General features: G+C 44.4%; 1 protein-coding gene across 1 annotated transcript in view; it reads left to right on the forward strand.

Moving 5' to 3' along the window:
* Positions 1-18,987, forward strand: part of ADAM10 (ADAM metallopeptidase domain 10) — a 217,220-nt gene extending 198,233 nt beyond the window's left edge. Inside the window, exons 15-16 of the mRNA XM_033920375.1 lie at positions 15,060-15,186; positions 16,314-18,987. Coding sequence (XP_033776266.1) covers positions 15,060-15,186; positions 16,314-16,408 — 222 coding nt within the window. The 3' untranslated portion in view covers positions 16,409-18,987. The remainder of the gene's footprint in view (positions 1-15,059; positions 15,187-16,313) is intronic.
* The last annotated feature ends 542 nt before the right edge of the window (positions 18,988-19,529 follow it).

The following is a 19,529-nucleotide window of genomic DNA, read 5'->3' on the forward strand; positions in this document are numbered from 1 at the left end:
GGATTCACTAGAGGTAGGTCTTATCAAACAAATCTGATCAATTTCTTTGACTGGGTGACCAGAGAATTGGATAGAGGGAGTATGCTAGATGTGGTGTATTTAGATTTTAGCAAAGCCTTTGACAGTGTTCCACACAGACGTCTAATAAATAAACTTAGTGCCCTCAGGATGGGTCCCAAAGTGATATGCTGGGTCAAGAATAGTTGAGTGGAAGGCGACAGAGGGTAGTGATCAATGGAGATCGCTCTGAGGAAAGTGATGTTACCACTGGTGTGCCTCAAAGTTTTGGTCTTGAGCCTGTTCTTTTTAACATTTTTATAAACTAAAGGGTTGTCAAGTAATATTTGCCTCTTTGTGGATGATACAAAAATCTGCAATAGAGTAGACATGCCGGGATGGTGTGAATAACATGAAGAAAGACCTGGCGAAGCTTGAAGAATGGTCTGAAATTTGGCAGCTAAAATTTAATGCTAAGAAATGCAAGGTCAAGTATTTGTGCTGCAAAAGGGACCGGTACAGATTAGGGGGTGAAGAACTTATGTGCATGGCAGAAGAGCGGGACTTGGGTGTGATTGTATGTGATGATCTTAAGGAGGCCAAAAGGGTTGAAAAGATGACGGCGAAAGCTAGAAGGATGCTAGGTTGCATAGGGAGAGGTATGACCAGTAGGAAGGAGGAGGTATTGATACACCTGTATAAAACTTTGCTGAGACCTCATTTAGAATATTGTGTTCAGTTCTGGAGGCTGCACCTTTGAGAGAGTAAACAGGCAGATAGACAAGGGCGACCGAGTCGACATTGTATATCTGGATTTTCCAGAAGGCGTTCGACAAGGTTCTACATGAATGACTACTTCAGAAAATTGCAAGCCATGGAATCGAGGGTGAAATACTCATGTGGATTAAAAACTGGCTAGAGCATAGGAAACAGGGTGGGGGTAAATGGACGATACTTGGACTGGAAGAGCGTCACCAGTGGGGTGCCGGAGGGCTCGGTGCTTGGACCCGTGCTCTTGAACTGGACATTGGTATGACGAGTGAGGTGATTAAATTTGCGGACAATACAAAGTTATTCAGAGTAGTGAAGATACAGGAGGATTGTGAAGATCTGCAACGTGACATTATCAGGCTCAAGGAATGGGCATCGACATGGCAGATGAGGTTCAACGTGGATAAGTGTAAAGTGATGCATGTCGGTAACAAAAATCTCATGCACGAATACAGGATGTCCGGGGCGGTACTTGGAGAGACCTCCCAGGAAAGAGAATTGGGAGTTCTGATCGAGAAGTCGATGAAGCCGTCCACGACGGTGGCGAAAAGGGTGAACAGAATGCTAAGAATGATTAAGAAGGGGATCACGAACAGATCAGAGAAGGTTATCCTGCCCCTGTACCAGGCCATGGTGCGCCCTCACCTGGAGTACTGTGTCCAGCACTGGTCGCCGTACATGAAGAAGGACATGGTATTACTGAAAGGGTCCAGAGAATAGCGACTAAAATGGTTAAGGGGCTGGAAGAGTTACCGTATAGTGAGAGATTAGAGAAACTGGCCTCTTCTCCCTTGAGAAGAGGAGACTGAGAGGGGACATGATCGAAACATTCAAGATAAAGACAGTAGATAAAGACAGGTTGTTTACCCTCTCCAAGGTAGAGAGAACGTGAGGGCGCTCTCTAAAGTTGAAAGGGGATAGATTCCGTACAAACATAAGGAAGTTTTTCTTCACCCAGAGAGTGGTAGAAAACTGGAACGCTATTCCGGAGTCTGTTATAGGGGAAAACATCCTCCAGGAATTCAAAACAAAGTTGGACAAGTTCCTGCAAAACTGGAATGTATGCAGGACTCATTTAAAGCATTGGCCTTTGACCTAAAGGCTGCCGTGTGAGTGGACTGCTGGGCACGATGGGCCACTGGTCTGACCCAGCAGCGGTAAATCTTATGTTCTGTATTACAGCCAATCATAGAACAAATGAAACAAATAAATAAAACTTTCTCTCACCAGCCTGGTCTGGTGAACACCCTGAGTGCTCAGTTCTTGTCCCAGGTAAGTCCAGCTAATTTCCCAGCAAACTGCAAAAGCATGAATCACAACATTATCATTATTCAGTTCTTTAGCTAAAAGAAAAAACCCCAAAACATTTCTTATCAGGCATTGAGGATTTCCACTCTTCTCAATGCTCCAAGGAGCGCAAGGTTGGTGGATTTACCAAATCGGCACTTTGCAAGCACAAAATGCAAAAACCCACAAAACTCTCCTCTGAGATGACGCCAAATCCTGCCCCCAACCTTAATGTCTCCTTAGCTTCAATGAAGGCAAAACAAACTCTCCAGGTAAAAATAGTTTTACCTCTGCTTAAGCTGCAGCAGAACTCCTGCCTGCAGTGGCAGCCATCTTGAAAAGGTAAAAAAAAACAAAAAACCCAAACCTAAAACAAAAAACCCAAACCTTTAACAAAAACAAACAGTTCACTGGCAGGTTTCAGGGGATAAACTTTCCCTCCTTCAAAGGTCCCGATAAGTTCTCCAACATACCAGTAAGACTCTCAGTTATAAAACTTCCTTAGCAGCAAGAAGTTACCTCTAGCAAACACAAACGGAACTCTTGCAGAAAGAGAGAAAAAAACCTTGGCAAAAAACACTGTTGGCTCAACTCACTTCAATTTCTTCTGCAAATGATATCTCAGGCAGTGCATTCCATTCCATGGCTTCATGCTCATTGTCCTCTTGCAAATACTCTCCTTCCTCGGGTGTTTGCATTTCTATATCCTCTGGGTGCTGGGACTATGGAGACTCCTCCAGCATAGGAGCTTCCCTGGGCTTCCTCTCTGACTGGTTCCCAGTCATTTAAGTGTTGCAGAGCCATGCCCAGCCCTGCGCAGGGGATGGTTCCTGCTCAGGTCTGACTGCCTCTCAGCCTGTTTTGCCAGCAATTTCAAGATGGATGCCCTTAAAGGGGCATAACCCTGTTTTCCCAGACTGTACTATGGAAATTAAACTATCAGAATTCTGAGACTAAAACCTGGCACAAGGCCTGAGCGGTAGTCGGGCTTGTGACAATATTCTAGTCCTAACTTAAGTATAGATTTAAAAAGTGCAAGCACAAACTAGAAGCAGCAATACTTTCTTCAGTTGTGTGTACGACAACCGGTCAGCAAAAAACCCACTGGGAGTACCCCCTTTCACTACCGTGTCATCAGAGGAAGTTTGTTGGAGATGCAGGGGGAATTCGGTGGAGATACATTTGTGAGTTTATTTCTCTGATGATGCGGTCGTGAAACGGGGTACTCCCATCGGGTTTTTAGCTGACCAGATGTCACTCATACAACTGAAGAAAGTATTGCTGCTGTAAAGTCTCTGTTGGGAATTATGCTTTGCAGTGAGATGGCTTATATGGAACAAGACGACTGCTAAGCTAAGTATTTGATTTTGATTATTGGCTTTTGTGACTGGTTTGTTTGTGTTGTGTGTTGTGACCAACGGTTCAAATAGTTATTGCTGCAGAGAGAGAGAGAAGTGAGATAGAGATGTTTGGGGAAGAGAAGGATGACAGGGAGAAATGTTGTATATGGTGGTGGAGAGAGAACGGAGGAACAGATTGAAGGGGATGCAAGGGGGAGGAATATTGGACATAGTGATGGAGGGAGAGATGTGGCATGATGCTGGAGAGGGTTGAGAGAAGGAGAAATGGGCATGGGGCTGGTGGACAATGGTGAAAAATGCTGCACATGCTCCAGGGGATATGAGAGGGAGAAATGTTGGATGTGAAGGTAGAGGGGGTGGGAGAGATGCCTGGATCTCTCAAGACAGATGGACAGTGAGCGAGAGAGACATGTTGCCAATAGGGGTGGAGGAGAGAGGAAGAAAAATTGGAGTCATGGAGGGACAGAGAGAAATGTTGGTTGGGGAAGAGAATGAGGTCCGATGGAGATGAAGCATGCAGCAGGCAGAAAGAAAGCAATATTGGATGCACAGTCAGAAGGAAGTGTAACCAGATTAATGAAATCACCAGACAACAAATGTAGGAAAAATGATTTTATTTTCAATTTAGTAATCAAAATGTGTCAGTTTTGAGAATTTATATCTGCTGTTTATATTTTGCATTATATTTGTCTATTTTTCTATAGTTGTTACTGAGATGACATGCATTCCTTCTGGATTGGATGAACAAGTTCCTATATGCATTTCGGCAAATCCCTCTCATTGTAAAAATTTTGATCAAACTCAAGAGAGAATCAACCACCATGATCCAGATAGCATCTTGGTTCTCCCTTCTATTTCAGCTGATGGTCAAGGATCCAATTCCATTACAGATATTTCCATCTCTGTTCACTCAGAGTCATGGATCCATGTTACATCCCAGTCTGCAATCTTTACACTTGACAGTGTGGTGGTACCTTTCAGTGTAACTTCAACAAATTTTCATATCTCTGATTCTGTTCAAGCCATTATTGCTGTGTCCAGAAAACCATCTACCCAGCAATTCTATAAACAGAAGTGGACACGGTTTACTTCCTGGTGTTCTATTCATTACCAAGAACCTTCCACCTCGTCACCTTCATTAGTTCTGGATTACCTTCTCCATCTTTCCACTTCTGGCCTCAAAACCACTTTGGTCGGAGTATACCTCAGTGCTCTTTCCATGCTTCTGTCAATGATAAACCTCTGGTTTCCAGGTTTATGAAAGGTCTTTTGAACTCCAATGCTCCGCTAAAACTGCATCCAGTTGTCTGGGATCTTAATATAGTCCTTGCCAAGTTGATGAAGCCACTGTTTGAGCCACTGACATCTCATCTCAAGTTCCTTTCTTGATCATTGTTACTTCAGCTCGTCGAGTCAGCGAACTTCAAGTTTTGGTTTCTGACTCACCATATACAGTGTTTTGCCATGACAAGGTGATTCTTTGCACTTATCCTAAATTCCTTCCAAACATTGTTATGGAATTTCATCTGAATTAATCCATTGTGCTTCCAATCTTCTTTCCAAAGCCTCATTCTCATCCTGGAGAAGCAGCTCTTCATATATTAGACTGTAACTGAGTCTTGACGTACTACCTACAAAGGATTAAGCTACACAGGACTTCACCTCAATTATTCTTCTCTTTTGATCCCAACAAACTAGGCTGTCCTGTCACCATGAGAACCCGTAGGCAACTTTGCAGAATCGGACTCCGATAAAGCCGAACTACTGAACAAATACTTCTGCTCAGTCTTTACCTGTGAGGCACCGGGATCCGATCCACAGCTGCAAACAAGGGAGAGCTCAGAAGACCCGTTCAGGAATTTTGAATGTTCCACCAGCAGCATCTACCAAGAATTGCCAAGGCTCAAAGTGAATAAAGCCATGGGACTGGATAAATTGCACCCCAGAGTGCTTAGGGAATTGAGAGATGTCCTGGCAGAGCCATTAGCCACACTCTTCAATCTTTCTCTAAGCACGGGAAAAGTTCCATTAGACTGGAAAACAGCTAATATCATTCCGCTCCACAAAATGGGATGCAGGTTAGAGACTGCAAATTACAGACCAGTAAGTCTCACATCAATAGTGTGTAAACTTATGGAAACATTGATTAAACACAAATTAGATACGGTTCTGGATGATGAGAGACTGAGGGATCCCCACCAGCATGGATTTACAAGGGGGAGATCCTGCCAATCCAACCTGATCAGCTTCTTTGACTGGGTAACAAAAAAACTAGATAAGGAAGAGTCCCTAGATGTAGTGTATCTGGATGTCAGTAAGACTTTTGATAGCATCCTCCACCGTAGACTTTTGAACAAGATGAGTTTGGGGCTAGGAGAAATATTAACTGCATGGGTTAAAGATTGGCTCAGTGGCAGACATCAAAGGGTGAAAGTCTGAAAAGTCGGAAGTGCACAGTGGAGTACCGCAGGGCTTGGTCCTGGGCCCAATCCTATTTAATATCTTCATACGAGATCTGTCTCGGGGACTTCGGGGTAAAATTGCATTATTTGCCAATGATGCAAAATTATGCAACATAGTGGGCGGAGGTACAGTGCCTGACACTATGACACAAGACATACTTTTACTGGAGCACTGGTTTACTATTTGGCAGCTGAATTTTAATGCTAAGAAGTGTAAAGTTATGCACCTTGGTAACAGAAACCCATGCAGAACCTACACTCTAAATGGTGAGACCTTAACTAGAACTGTTGCAGAACGAAACCTGGGAGTAATCAGTAGTGAAGATATGAAGACAGCCAATCAAGTGGAGAAAGCCTCATCCAAGGCTAGACAAATGCTGGGTTGCATCTGGCGAAGTTTTGTCAGCCGATAGCCCAAAGTGGTAATGCCGCTGTACAGGTGGATGGTGAGACCACATCTGGAATACTGTGTGCAATTTTGGAAGCCACATTATCAGAAGGATGTGCTGAGAATAGAATCGGTTCAACGGTTGGCCACCAGGATGGTCTCAGGATTCAAGGATGTCCCATATGAAGAACGTCTAGGTAGGTTGCAACTATACTCTCTCTAGGAATGCAGAGAGAGGGGTGACATGATAGAGACGTTCAAATACATTACTGGCCGTATTGAGGTGGAAGAAGACATCTTTTTCCTTACAGGACCTAGGGCGACAAGAGGGCATCTGCTAAAAATCAGGAGCGGGATATTTCATGGTGACACTAGGAAGTACTTCTTCACCGAAAGGGTGGTTGACCGTTGGAATGATCTTCCACTTCAGGTAGTTGAGGCCAATAATGTGACTGACTTTAAGAACAAATGGGATCAACATGTGGGTTCAATTCAAAGAAGAACTTAGGGGGGAGGGTTATTTGAGTGAGCAGATTTGTTGGGCCGCAGGCCCTTTTCTGCCATCATATTCTATGTTTTTATTTCCACATAGCTAGCAAAATGGAAATGCTGTAACACGTCCCTCGAGTTTCAATCCAGCCCAAGCATAGCAGCCTGTATTTCCTTCTGCTATGCTTGGGCTGGATTGAAACTCGAGGGACGTGTTACAGCACACAAAGATTGAGCTATTGCAACCTCAGTAGCTTTCTTACATTCCACTCCCATTGATGAAATTTGCAAAGCAGCCACTTGGTCCGCAATCCACACATTCACATCTCACTACTGTCTAGAATCCTATTCCAGATGAGATGGTCATTTCGGCCAAGCAGTGTTACAGAATTAATTTTCTTCTTAATGGCCAATTCTCCCTCCATTCCATTGTAGTAAGCTAGGGAGTCCCACTTGTGAGAATATGCTGCCTGCTTGTCCTGGAATAAAGCACAGTTTCTTACCGTAATAGATGTTATCTGGGGACAGCAAGCAGATATTCTCACATCCCTCCCACCCACCTCCCCTGGTTGGCTTCTTAGCTTGCTTATGGAACTGAGGTATTGCGAGCCTTGGTGGGGCGGGAAGGCACTCGCTCATATGCTGTGCGGGTAGTCTGAAAGCTTTTAAGCTCTTAAAGTGCCGGTGCACTTTTCACTGTCTGTACCGGGCTCCATGGATGGCATCGCCCACATGTGAGAATATCTGCCTGCTGTCCCCGGATAACACCTGTTACGATAAGTAACTGTGTTTTGGATGCTATCCTATAATTAATAGGAAGCAAATGAGCATCAATATACCTTCAGAGCACTCCCTTCTTATCAACATCTGAAGCATGACCTTTTGGATACTAAAAAAATATATTGTGTGCTCCACGTTTGTTGCTTTTGACATAACCTCTTGAACCTCTACTGTTTCACTAGCCATGCGAAGACAAGCCTGGCTTAGGATTTCAGATCTAGACACCAGTGACCAAGACCATCTTGCTAACATACCCATTGCAGGGGATGATCTTTTTGGAGACTGTGTAGAGTAGCGGTCTTCACTAATTTTTAAACGAGGAATGTTTGGGTCCAAAAGGGCTAAAGGAGAGCTGACAAATGTCTTCTTGCTTGAGGCCATGAGAATATTCATTCCTACCAGAAAACTTGTCCTTGGTCACATGTGCAGAACACAGATAAAACTTATGCAAATACAAGACCACAAACTAAAAGTCCTAATATCCACAAACAAAACCCTAAGATGCCAGACTAAATTGAAAACAAAATTATTTTCCTACCTTTGGCGATTTTATTTTTCTAACCATCTTTTCCCAGTCTCTGGTTGCACTTCCTTCTGTCTTTGCTCTTAACTCTGTTTTGAAGGTCTTCTTATCAATTTGTTGGTTTTCTTTCCTTCACTTTCTGCTCTACACCCCTTAGATAGCAGTTATAACATTTGTATTCAAATGTCAAATGTTTGTTACCTTTACAAAAACCAGCGATTTCTTCGTTTTCCTGTATATTATGAACTTAAATGAATTTAAATGAACTTGAACATATGAAGAAAATGTGTTTTGTTTGGGTTTTTTAAAAAAATTATTGAAAAAAGTATAAGATATAACTTTTTCACCAAGTCTCAGAGAGTGATTGGTTACATATGAGGTTGCGATGATTGGAAGGTGAACTCTTTCCCGCTAAAGTGGCTTCTCAGCTTTCCTTTTTGGAGTTTCATATCTGTGAGCGCATTATATATAAACCAATTGCTATCAATTTTTTCATTGAAGTCGGGCTTTTTTGATATATAACTAGTGGTTTCATTTTTGGCAATAACTTTTAACATTCAACTTCCTTCTCAAATCTATCTACTTTTAATGCCTTCCCTTCTCATCTATCGATGCGTACTTCCTCCTCCCTCTTTCTTCTCTTCCCTTCCCTTACATCTGTCTGCCATCTCCTCCCTTATTCCCATCCATCCATAAACGGCATTTCTTCCATCTTTCTTACTTCCCCACCCCTGTGCACAATCTCCTCCCTCTTTTTCCCCTCCATCTCTGTACCATCTCCTCCCTCTTTCCCATAGTCTGACATCTGTCTTCCCACCTTCCCCCTGCTATGGTCTGGGATCTTTCCCCTCCTTCCTTCAGTCTGGCATCTCTCTTCCCTCCTTTACTTCTCTCCTCCCCCCACCCCTTGGTGGTCTGGCGCATCTGTTTATTATCCCAGGACAAGCAGGCAGCATATTCTTAACACATGGGTGACGTCACCGACGGAGCCCTCGGTACGGACCTTTTTAACTAGAAGTTTCTAGTTGGCCGCACCGCGCGTGCGCGAGTGCCTTCCCGCCCGACGGAGGAGTGCGTGGTCCCCAGTTTCTTCGTTTCCGCGGAGCGAAGAAGACGCGTGTGTTTTTTCAACGGCCGTTGAAACCACTTTTTTGCCTTCCCGCTCGCGCTTTTTTCCTTAATTTTTCTTTCTTTACCTTCGGGTTTATTTTTCTTTGATTTGCAAAAAAAAAAAAAAAAAAAACTTTGCTTTTTTCCCTTTTTCTTTCGTTTTTGCCCCGGCGGGGCCTGTTGCCAGTATACAGGCCTCGGGCTTCGATTTTGCGGAGGCTATCTTCCCCTTCATGCCCCCGCAGGTCGGTTTTAAGAAGTGCCAGCGGTGTGCACGCCCGATCTCCATAACTGACCCACACAATTGGTGTTTGCAGTGTCTGGGTCCGGAGCATCGGGCGGACTCCTGCACCCGCTGTGCTACTCTTCAAAAAGAACCCTTAAATCCGAAGAATTCAGCAAACTCTCCTCTTCGGCACCGAGTCGGCGATGGACTCCTCACCTTCAACAGCGGTACCTCAAAAATCGGCACCGTCGTCCTCGACACCGACCGACCCCGCATCGGCGTCACTGGCGCCAGGTAAGCCGGCTAAGAAGCCTTCCTCTTCCCTCGAGCGCCCTCCGGCTACGGTGGCGACACCGTCCCTACCGGCATCGCACCGGTCCCGCAAACGCTCCGCCCCGATCTCGGTGAGTGCCTCGTCATCGGCCTCCTCATCGCCGGGGCGTGGAGCGGCATCTAAGGAACCGAAGAAAAAGAAAGCGGTTCCGATGCCACCCCTAGATGACCGTATCTCGGCCATCTTAAAGGCTCAACTCCAAGAACAGTTGAAGAAACAACTTGAACAACTGTTGCCCACTATCCTGGCACCGCTCCTTCCGGTACCAGACCGGCCCGAGCCCCGTACCGAGCCCCCGGTGTCCACCCCTTCGGTACCGGTGAACACATCCATGCCGATCCTTTCGGCCCAACAACTTCAAGGCGATCCGGTGGTTCACTCTCAGGCCACATTGGATCCTCCTCGGCACCAGGCGGTACGGCATTCTTCTCGGGACCGAGATAGACGCCGGTCGTCCTCCCCTGGTACCGTTTCGGTGCGCTCTGGAAAGTCCTTGTCCAAAACTCGCCATACCGCGCCCTCCACCCCGGTGTCTCGACCAGAAGTCAGGGACCCTGACTTATGGGAGGAAACTCCTCTCGGTACCGAGGAGGATCCCTCCTCATCTGATGAGGAACCATCGGCACCCGATGCCACCTCTAAACCAGAGCAGTCCTCATTTTCTAAATTTCTGAGAGAAATGTCTGCTGCCTTATCCCTTCCTCTGGAATCGGACTCAAAAAAGTCTCAAGCCTTTCTAGAGGCTCTAGACTTTGAGCAACCTCCTAAGGAGTTCCTCAAGCTTCCCGTGCATGACATTCTACGGGAAACGTTCTACAAAAACTTGGAAAATCCCCTCACGGTACCGGGAGCCCCCCGTAAACTGGACAACCTTTACCGTGTCATTCCCATTCCTGGATTCGACAAATCTCAATTGCCCCATGAGTCCCTTCTGGTTGAATCCACCTTAAAAAAGACTCAGGGCTCCAGTGTCTATGCCTCTACCCCTCCTGGCAGAGAAGGTAAAACCATGGACAAGTTTGGCAAGAGGCTTTACCAGAATGCCATGCTTGCAAACAGGGCAAACAACTATTCCTTCCATTTTTCCTTCTATCTGAAACATTTGGTCCAACAACTGTCTGCCCTCCAAAAGTACCTTCCTGAGCGCAAGGTCCCGCTATTCCAACAGCACATCTCTGGCCTTCTCCAAATGCGCAAGTATATGGTCCGCTCGATATACGACTCCTTCGAGCTCACCTCTCGGGCCTCTGCCATGGCCGTAGCCATGCGTCGCTTGGCCTGGCTCAGAGTCTCCGACCTGGACATCAACCACCAGGATCGTCTGGCCAACGCCCCCTGTCTCGGGGATGAGCTTTTTGGAGAGTCACTGGATTCCACCACCCAGAAACTCTCTGCCCATGAGACCAGGTGGGACACCCTGATCAAGCCGAAAAAGAAGGCACCGCCTACCCGACCCTATCGGCCACAAACATCTTATCAACGGAGATTCTCAGCCAGACCACTCAACCCGCCTCCCCAGCAATCTCGGCGACCCCGTCAACAGCAACATCATGCTCAGGCTCGATCTCAGGCCACTCAACCCTCTAAGCCTCCTCAGCCTGCTAAACAATCTCAGCCCTTTTGACTCTTCTCTCCAGGGCATAGCCAGTCATCCACCCTTGCTACCTCTTCCACAACCCATCGGAGGTCGTCTCACCATTTTCTCCAGCCGTTGGGAAGTCATCACGTCGGACCAGTGGGTCCTCAACATCATCCGCCACGGCTACTCTCTCAACTTCCAGACTCTACCTCCGGACAACCTTCCCGTAGAGTCTGCTTCAAACTCATCTCAAACCCCCCTCCTCCTGAGGGAGGTTCAATCCCTCCTCCTTCTCAATGCCATCGAAGAAGTACCTCCAGATCAAAGGGGTCAGGGATTCTACTCCCGCTACTTCCTGGTCCCCAAAAAGACGGGAGACCTCCGCCCCATTCTCGATCTAAGGGACCTCAACAAGTGTCTAGTCAAGGAGAAGTTCAGAATGCTCTCCCTTGCCACGCTTTACCCTCTTCTTTCTCAACACGACTGGCTATGTTCCCTGGACCTCAAAGAGGCCTACACTCACATCTCCATCAATCAGAATTCTCGCCGCTACCTACGGTTCCAGGTACTGCACCACCACTATCAGTACAAGGTGCTACCGTTCGGCCTAGCTTCCTCACCCAGGGTCTTCACCAAGTGCCTTATAGTGGTAGCGGCCTTCCTCAGGTCTCACAACCTCCAGGTGTTCCCCTACTTGGACGATTGGTTGGTGAAAGCACCTTCATCTCAACTCGTGCTACAAGCCACTCATCACACCATCTCTCTCCTCCACCTCCTGGGGTTCGAGATCAACTACCCCAAGTCGCACTTACTTCCCACCCAGCGACTTCAATTCATTGGAGCAGTTCTGGACACCACGCTCATGAGGGCCTTTCTCCCCTCCGATCGCCAGTGGACCCTGCTCCATCTCTGCCGTCAGGTACTCATGCACCCCTCCATCCCTGCCCGACAGATGATGGTCCTACTGGGTCACATGGCCTCGACGGTGCATGTCCTTCCTCTGGCACGCCTCCACCTTCGTACGCCTCAGTGGACTCTCGCCAACCAATGGTCACAGACTACGGACCTTCTTTCTCATCCCATCTCTGTGACATCATCTCTTCAGCAATCTCTCCAATGGTGGTTGAACTCCTCAAATCTTTCCAGGGGTCTACTTTTTCATCTGCCCCCCCACTCTATGATCATCACCACAGATGCGTCCCCCTACGCGTGGGGAGCTCACCTAGGAGACCTACGCACCCAGGGACTTTGGACCCCACAGGAGCGTCGTCATCACATCAATTTCCTGGAACTCAGGGCCATGTTCTATGCCCTCAAGGCTTTCCAACATCTTCTCTGCCCTCAAGTCCTCCTCCTGTGCACAGACAATCAAGTCGCCATGTACTACATAAACAAGCAAGGCGGCACCGGATCACGCCCCCTTTGTTTGGAGGCTCTGCGCATCTGGACCTGGGCCACGGACCGCAATCTCTTTCTCAGGGCGGTCTATATCCAGGGCGAACAGAACTCTCTGGCCGACAATCTCAGTCGCATCCTTCAACCTCACGAGTGGACGTTGGACCCTCCGACTCTGCTCTCCATCTTTGCTCGATGGGGCACTCCGCAGGTGGACCTCTTTGCAGCACCTCACAATCATCAGCTGCCCCAATTCTGCTCCAGACTCTTCTCTCCTCACCGTCTGGCCCCGGATGCATTCCTGCTCGATTGGAGGGATCGGTTCCTGTATGCCTTCCCTCCACTTCCTCTGATGTTGCGGACCTTGTCCAAACTCCGCAAAAACCACGCCACCATGATCCTTATCGCACCTCGGTGGCCTCGCCAACACTGGTTCTCACTCCTGCTCCAGCTCAGCTCCAGGGAACCCATTCTACTTCCTGTGTTTCCTACTCTACTTACGCAACAGCATCAGTCTCTGCTACATCCCAATCTGTCTTCGCTCCACCTGACAGCTTGGTTTCTCTCGGGCTGACCTCTCCGGAGAATCTATCTCAACCGGTCCGCCTCATTTTGGACGCTTCCAGGAAACCGGCCACTCTCCAATGTTACCATCAGAAGTGGACCAGATTTTCCTCCTGGTGTCTCCGGCATCATCAAGAACCCACCTCCTTAGCGGTGGAAACTGTCTTGGAATATTTGCTCTCACTGTCCAACGCTGGCCTCAAAACTACCTCCATCAGAGTCCACCTCAGTGCCATCACTGCGTTTCATGAGCCTATTCTCGGAAAACCCCTCACGGCTCATCCTCTGGTTTCCAGAGGACTCTTCAACATCAAACCGCCTCTCAAGCCTCCTCCTGTCGTCTGGGACCTGAATGTGGTTCTCTCAGCTCTCATGAAACCTCCGTTTGAGCCTCTTGCCACAACTTCTCTCAGGCTTCTTACCTGGAAGGTGCTTTTCCTAATTGCCATCACCTCTGCCAGGAGGGTTAGCGAACTGCATGCACTGGTTGCCGACCCACCTTTCACTGTTTTTCACCATGACAAGGTTGTTCTGCGTACCCACCCTAAATTCCTTCCCAAGGTGGTCTCAGCTTTTCACCTCAACCAGTCCATTGTGCTGCCCGTCTTCTTCCCTAAGCCTCACTCGCATCCTGGGGAACAGGCGTTGCACACGCTGGATTGTAAGCGTGCCCTTGCTTACTATCTTGATCGTACCAGAGCTCACCGAACAGCCCCTCAGCTCTTTTTGTCTTTCGACCCCAACCGTTTGGGTCGTCCTGTCTCCAAACGGACACTTTCAAATTGGCTTGCTGCCTGTATTGCTTTCTGCTACGCTCGGGCCGGTCTCTCACTGGAAGGAACTGTCACGGCCCACAGAGTCCGAGCTATGGCTGCTTCTGTGGCTTTCCTCCGCTCCACGCCCATCGAGGAAATCTGCAAGGCGGCCACTTGGTCCTCAGTTCACACGTTCACTACTCACTACTGTCTGGATGCGTTCTCCAGACGGGATGGACACTTCGGCCAATCTGTGTTACAAAATTTATTTTCCTAATGGCCAACCATCCCACCTCCCTTTTTGTTAGCTTGGAGGTCACCCATGTGTTAAGAATATGCTGCCTGCTTGTCCTGGGATAAAGCACAGTTACTTACCGTAACAGGTGTTATCCAGGGACAGCAGGCAGATATTCTTACGTCCCACCCACCTCCCCGGGTTGGCTTCTTAGCTGGCTTATCCTAACTGGGGACCACGCACTCCTCCGTCGGGCGGGAAGGCACTCGCGCACGCGCGGTGCGGCCAACTAGAAACTTCTAGTTAAAAAGGTCCGTACCGAGGGCTCCGTCGGTGACGTCACCCATGTGTTAAGAATATCTGCCTGCTGTCCCTGGATAACACCTGTTACGGTAAGTAACTGTGCTTTTTCTCCTTACCTTAGTCTGGAATCACTCTTCTTCCCTTCCCTGGTCTGGCATTATTTGATGCGCTTAGGTATACCAACATTTACCTGCTATTGACATGATGGAAGAGGACATGCCTAAACATGGGTATACCAATGTCAACATTATGCTAATATTCTGTAATGGAATTTTGACACCAAGATACTTCAGCTTGTGTGCCAGTGCCTTGGTTTAATGCCAGTTCTATTGGGACACTTAAACTGCCCCAAGTGTGTGTTGCTGACTGTGGATTAGTATGTGTAACTATCCAAGAGTACCAAAGAAACTTTTACAAAAATTATGTTTATCTATTCTATTATGCATTTTATACATTCATTTAGAAGACAAAACCCTGATTTTTTTTTTTCTGTATTGTAGGCTCACTGGTGGGCAGTATTGCTGATGGGAATTGCTCTGATTATGTTAATGGCTGGATTCATTAAGATATGCAGTGTCCATACTCCAAGCAGTAATCCGAAGCTGCCACCACCTAAACCACTTCCAGGTACTAGGATCCAATAATAATTTCATGATGTTTATAATATCCCTATTTATGTTTCTTTAAGTGGATGTTTGTGATATCTTGAAAAATTAAATAAATATAACATGAAAAGAAAACCATTAGCCAGGAAGACATGGGTTGGTTTTCCTTGGAAATGAACTATTCAGTATTGTGAAAACTTAGCTGTAACTGCTTGGTACATGCCTGCCCTTCCCATGTCCCTCTGGTAGTTATACAATATAGAATTTAGGTGCTAATATTATAGAATAGCATCTAAGGTAGTTAATGCATGTAACTGCAAACTAGGGTCGATAGTGCCAGTTAATTCCTATTATTGGTTTAGTGTCACTTTGCACCTTATTGGGCAGCTAACTTAAGATATAACTGTCACTATTCTACAACCTATATATACAGTTTTAAGTGCTAAGCATGAAGATGTTTGCACAAGATTAGAGAATGAGGAGGGACAATGATCTTGGTTGTTTGAACAGGTCATGTGCACATGATGGGGCATGCTCAGTTCATGATATATATTGTCATTCACCCTTCTAGTAAAGGGTACCCTTCTAACTATGGCAAGTCTTTTTGTTTGTCTCTATATGATGACAAAAGCCATGTCTCCTCCTCCAAATAAAGTATATCCACTGGTATTCATCAATTATAGAAAATTTTGTTGGAGATTGGTGTTTTGTTATTCAGCTGAATGGCACTATTAATGTAAGATATTGTTTTGCATTGGTTCTGGCTGGGGGGGTGGGTTGTGTGTGGTTTTTTTTTTAAATTATCTAGTTAATTCCTTCATATATTTCTGAGAAATTAAACAAAAAAAATGGCAAGTAAATAAGCAGCATGTGCTGTAATCATATCTATAATTAATCTTGATTTTAGTAAATGAAAGGAATTCTTAGATGATTCCATTTCTGAACACCTGATCCATCACAGAATTCAGCTGTTCACCTTGGTTTATATGAAAACCATCTAGATTATAGATGGTATATAAATTTTAAAAATAAATGAATAAATTTGTTAAAACTTGCAATAAATGTGGCACAAAATGGGAGGAATCCAGTATGTGTGCTTTAAAACCTTACATTAATGAATGCCGTTTTTATTCTCTTTCTCACCAAAAGGCTCTTTAAAGAGGAGGAGACCACCACAACCAACCCAGCAGCCTCCACGCCAGAGACCCCGGGAGAGTTACCAGATGGGACACATGAGACGCTAACAGCAGCTTTTGCCTTGGTTCTTCCTAGTGCCTACAATGGGAAAACTTCACTCCAAAGAAAACCTACTAAGAGTCAATATCCCCCCAGGCCAATGCGCCAACAAAACAAAAGTAAATGAAAAGAGGAGATACAAAAGGCAAGATCGTGTGTCCTCAAAACAAGTGGAGTTATTTAATTTTTTAATGGCTGATGTTTCCAGCTGACAGTGAAGAAAATTACTACTTTTTCTCAAAGATGGATGTTTTTAACCTAACGGCACAAAGTTTAAGAAGAGTATCATGAATTTTTTTGCCCTTATTTCACTCACTCCCATTTTCATTAGTTGTATCATTACTTCACTTGCAGGCAAACCTTTGATTCTAGAAAAAAAAAAAAATCAAAAACATTTTTATTAACAAATTGAAAGTCTATATTTTTCAAGCTGCCTATTGAGGCTGAAAACCTAGACCAACTCAACACTGGAGACGTTATCTGCCAACGTATATACATCGCTATATGCAGACATGTATTTCTAATGTACACCTGTACTTCTGTGTGCAATTGTTAAAAAAAAAATTGCAATATGAATATGTTCCTTTGTATTATAAAACTTTTTTTTCTGCTGTTAATGAAGAAATTATTGTTTAATTGATATACATACTCAGGATAACAGAGGAGATGGTGTACAGTTGCAAAATATTTCCATCATGCTCTATATTGCAGCTATGAAAAGAAAATAGAGCTTTCTTTTTAATTTTATTTTCAGAATTTTTAAAGTTCTTGTTTCATTTTACATCAAAGAAATGGCTGCTACTAAGATAAAGCATATGAGCTTTTCTGCTCTTTCTGGGCGTGCACATAAGTGTTGAGTGCATGCCAAATTCTTAGAATGAGGTTTTATTTAAGATTATCATTATAGCTCTTGGATATATTTTTTTATAACACTGTCTAATTATTCAGCTTACTAAGTAATAGATAGTTAGATAAAAATGGCTATCTATAATTTACTGGAAAAATACAATTACCCCTGTATTTACTAAGTTAACACACGATGACTACAAAATCTTTGCAGTAACTGTTGAGGTCATTCTTAGATTTTTTTGGGAGGGCTGCAGAGAAGGTTGCTACTATGTATTCTGCATTACCATGTAGTTAATACAGTTACCACTACCTCCTGAAGATGTAGGTGACTGCACCATGTTATCTGCAGCATTACCAGTTAACATAGTTTAGTAAATAGGGACCTTGATTATTATTTTATTTTTAATGAAAAGATTGCAACCAATTTGTTTGTATTCAAATGTCAAAAATTTAGGCTGAATTTGATTGGTCCAGTGTCAAGATGTGTGACGAGAGGTTGGTTCAGCTTTCTTAGCAAAATTCTCCAGATATTTTTTTCTGCTTGTTGTCAGTAATTGGGTAACCACTAAAGTACATTCACTTACCAAAGTGAGTTCAAACCTTAAAGGTAGACCTACTGTTTTGTTTTTGTTTAGATTATTTATATTTTTGATAGGAGAATTTTGTTAAAATGTAGTTATAAACTAATGGTAAAGGGGAAACAGAGTGCCCGTATCTATACTTTGCCTGAAGAGTGCAATTCACTGCTGTCTTAAGAGGAAGGAGAAACATGTCTTGTTTTATCAGGCATTTTACACCTATGCAGGAAACAGAAAAGGGCATTAGTGACCTTGTGACATATTTGCTATTTATAGGTTTTTGGGATGTATCAAGTAGGGGAATTAGAGGTAAACCGTTATAATATTTCCTGGCTTTGCTTAGGAAACAATTTTGATATTCAGGTTTACTAAAGATGGGAAAGGCTACTCTTGTATTAAGAGTGCAAGGTTTACACAGTCATTCTCACAATGTGACGCAAGCCAGCAAGGCCAAAACTGCTCCAGATAATAGTATAATTTCTTCCTTGTAAAGTTGTACAGTTATGTGGTGACTTTTACAAAAATACAGCTTTTTTTGTACAATGGTTTAGAGAGAAATTTTTGTACATGAAACCCCAGCCAAGTAGATAGACTATAAATAATTCTATACAACCTGAAGAATAGGTGAAGTATGTGTAGTTACTTTTACAGCCTTTAAATACGTTTTTTTTCAGACTGGGGAAAAACTTACAGTGAATTTCCTTTTCTAAAATTGAGACTTCTGTTCTCCATTGATTCATAGTAACTTCAGTATGGTAAGGCTTGGATCACTTTTTTGTTTTTGTTTTTTTGCTTTTTTTTGTTCTGTTGGGTTGTTTGTGTTTTGTTTTTTTGCCTGAATGGTATCCTGTGGTAGAGTTTGGGGAAGTATGGTCCACCCTGTTTTTATGCTGAGTCCAAGTAAAATGTTTTCTGAACTGAGAAATATGCACTGAATGCTCCACTACAAGTCAGGATGTGGTAAAATGAAAAAGATCAAGACAAATGAAAGCTAATACAACTGTCGATTTGATGTCCACTGTGTTTTATACAGTATCTTTTTTTGGGTTCACTTTTGAAATTTTTACTTAAAAGTTGCAAAAAAAATTTTAAAAAGTATTGTGCAGATAATGTTTTTTTGAAACTTGAAATGCATTAATAAATAGACTTGATAAAATGAACTTGAAAGACCCATGCTTTTCCACATATTTAAGTGCGTAAAGAAATTGTTGCATTGAGTGTCTCATTCCATTTTTTTTTCTATGTCATCTGACACTTCCTAAAGCACTTTGGACCCTAGCAATCAGCGTCAAGATAACAGATATAGTATTACTTATTCCTCTTTCCAACTGGAGACCTACAAACCCAGATTCAATAAAGCCTGGTAACCTTCGCTGCTGTTAAGGCAGGTTACAGTACATCTTAATTACCATGGTCTCATTTTTAACAACCTATATTAACCATACTTGAGTGAATCAGAACCTGTATGTTAATTCACATGTATGTAGTTGTGTGGCCATATGTGCCCTCCGCACCCTTACAACTATATTCAGAAGATTACCAGATGAATGATGAGGTGTTCTAGGTTTTAGGTGGTGTGAATGTATGTACATATAAGTCGAGAAAGTTTGAGGCACTTAGGAAAGAAAACAGAGAAAAACGAAGACTGATAACCATGCCATCTACTATCCCTTTCTCTCCTAATATAAATCCAATAGGAAGA

Source organism: Geotrypetes seraphini, chromosome 14 (assembly GCF_902459505.1).
Source record: "Geotrypetes seraphini chromosome 14, aGeoSer1.1, whole genome shotgun sequence".
NCBI classification, from domain to species: domain Eukaryota; kingdom Metazoa; phylum Chordata; class Amphibia; order Gymnophiona; family Dermophiidae; genus Geotrypetes; species Geotrypetes seraphini.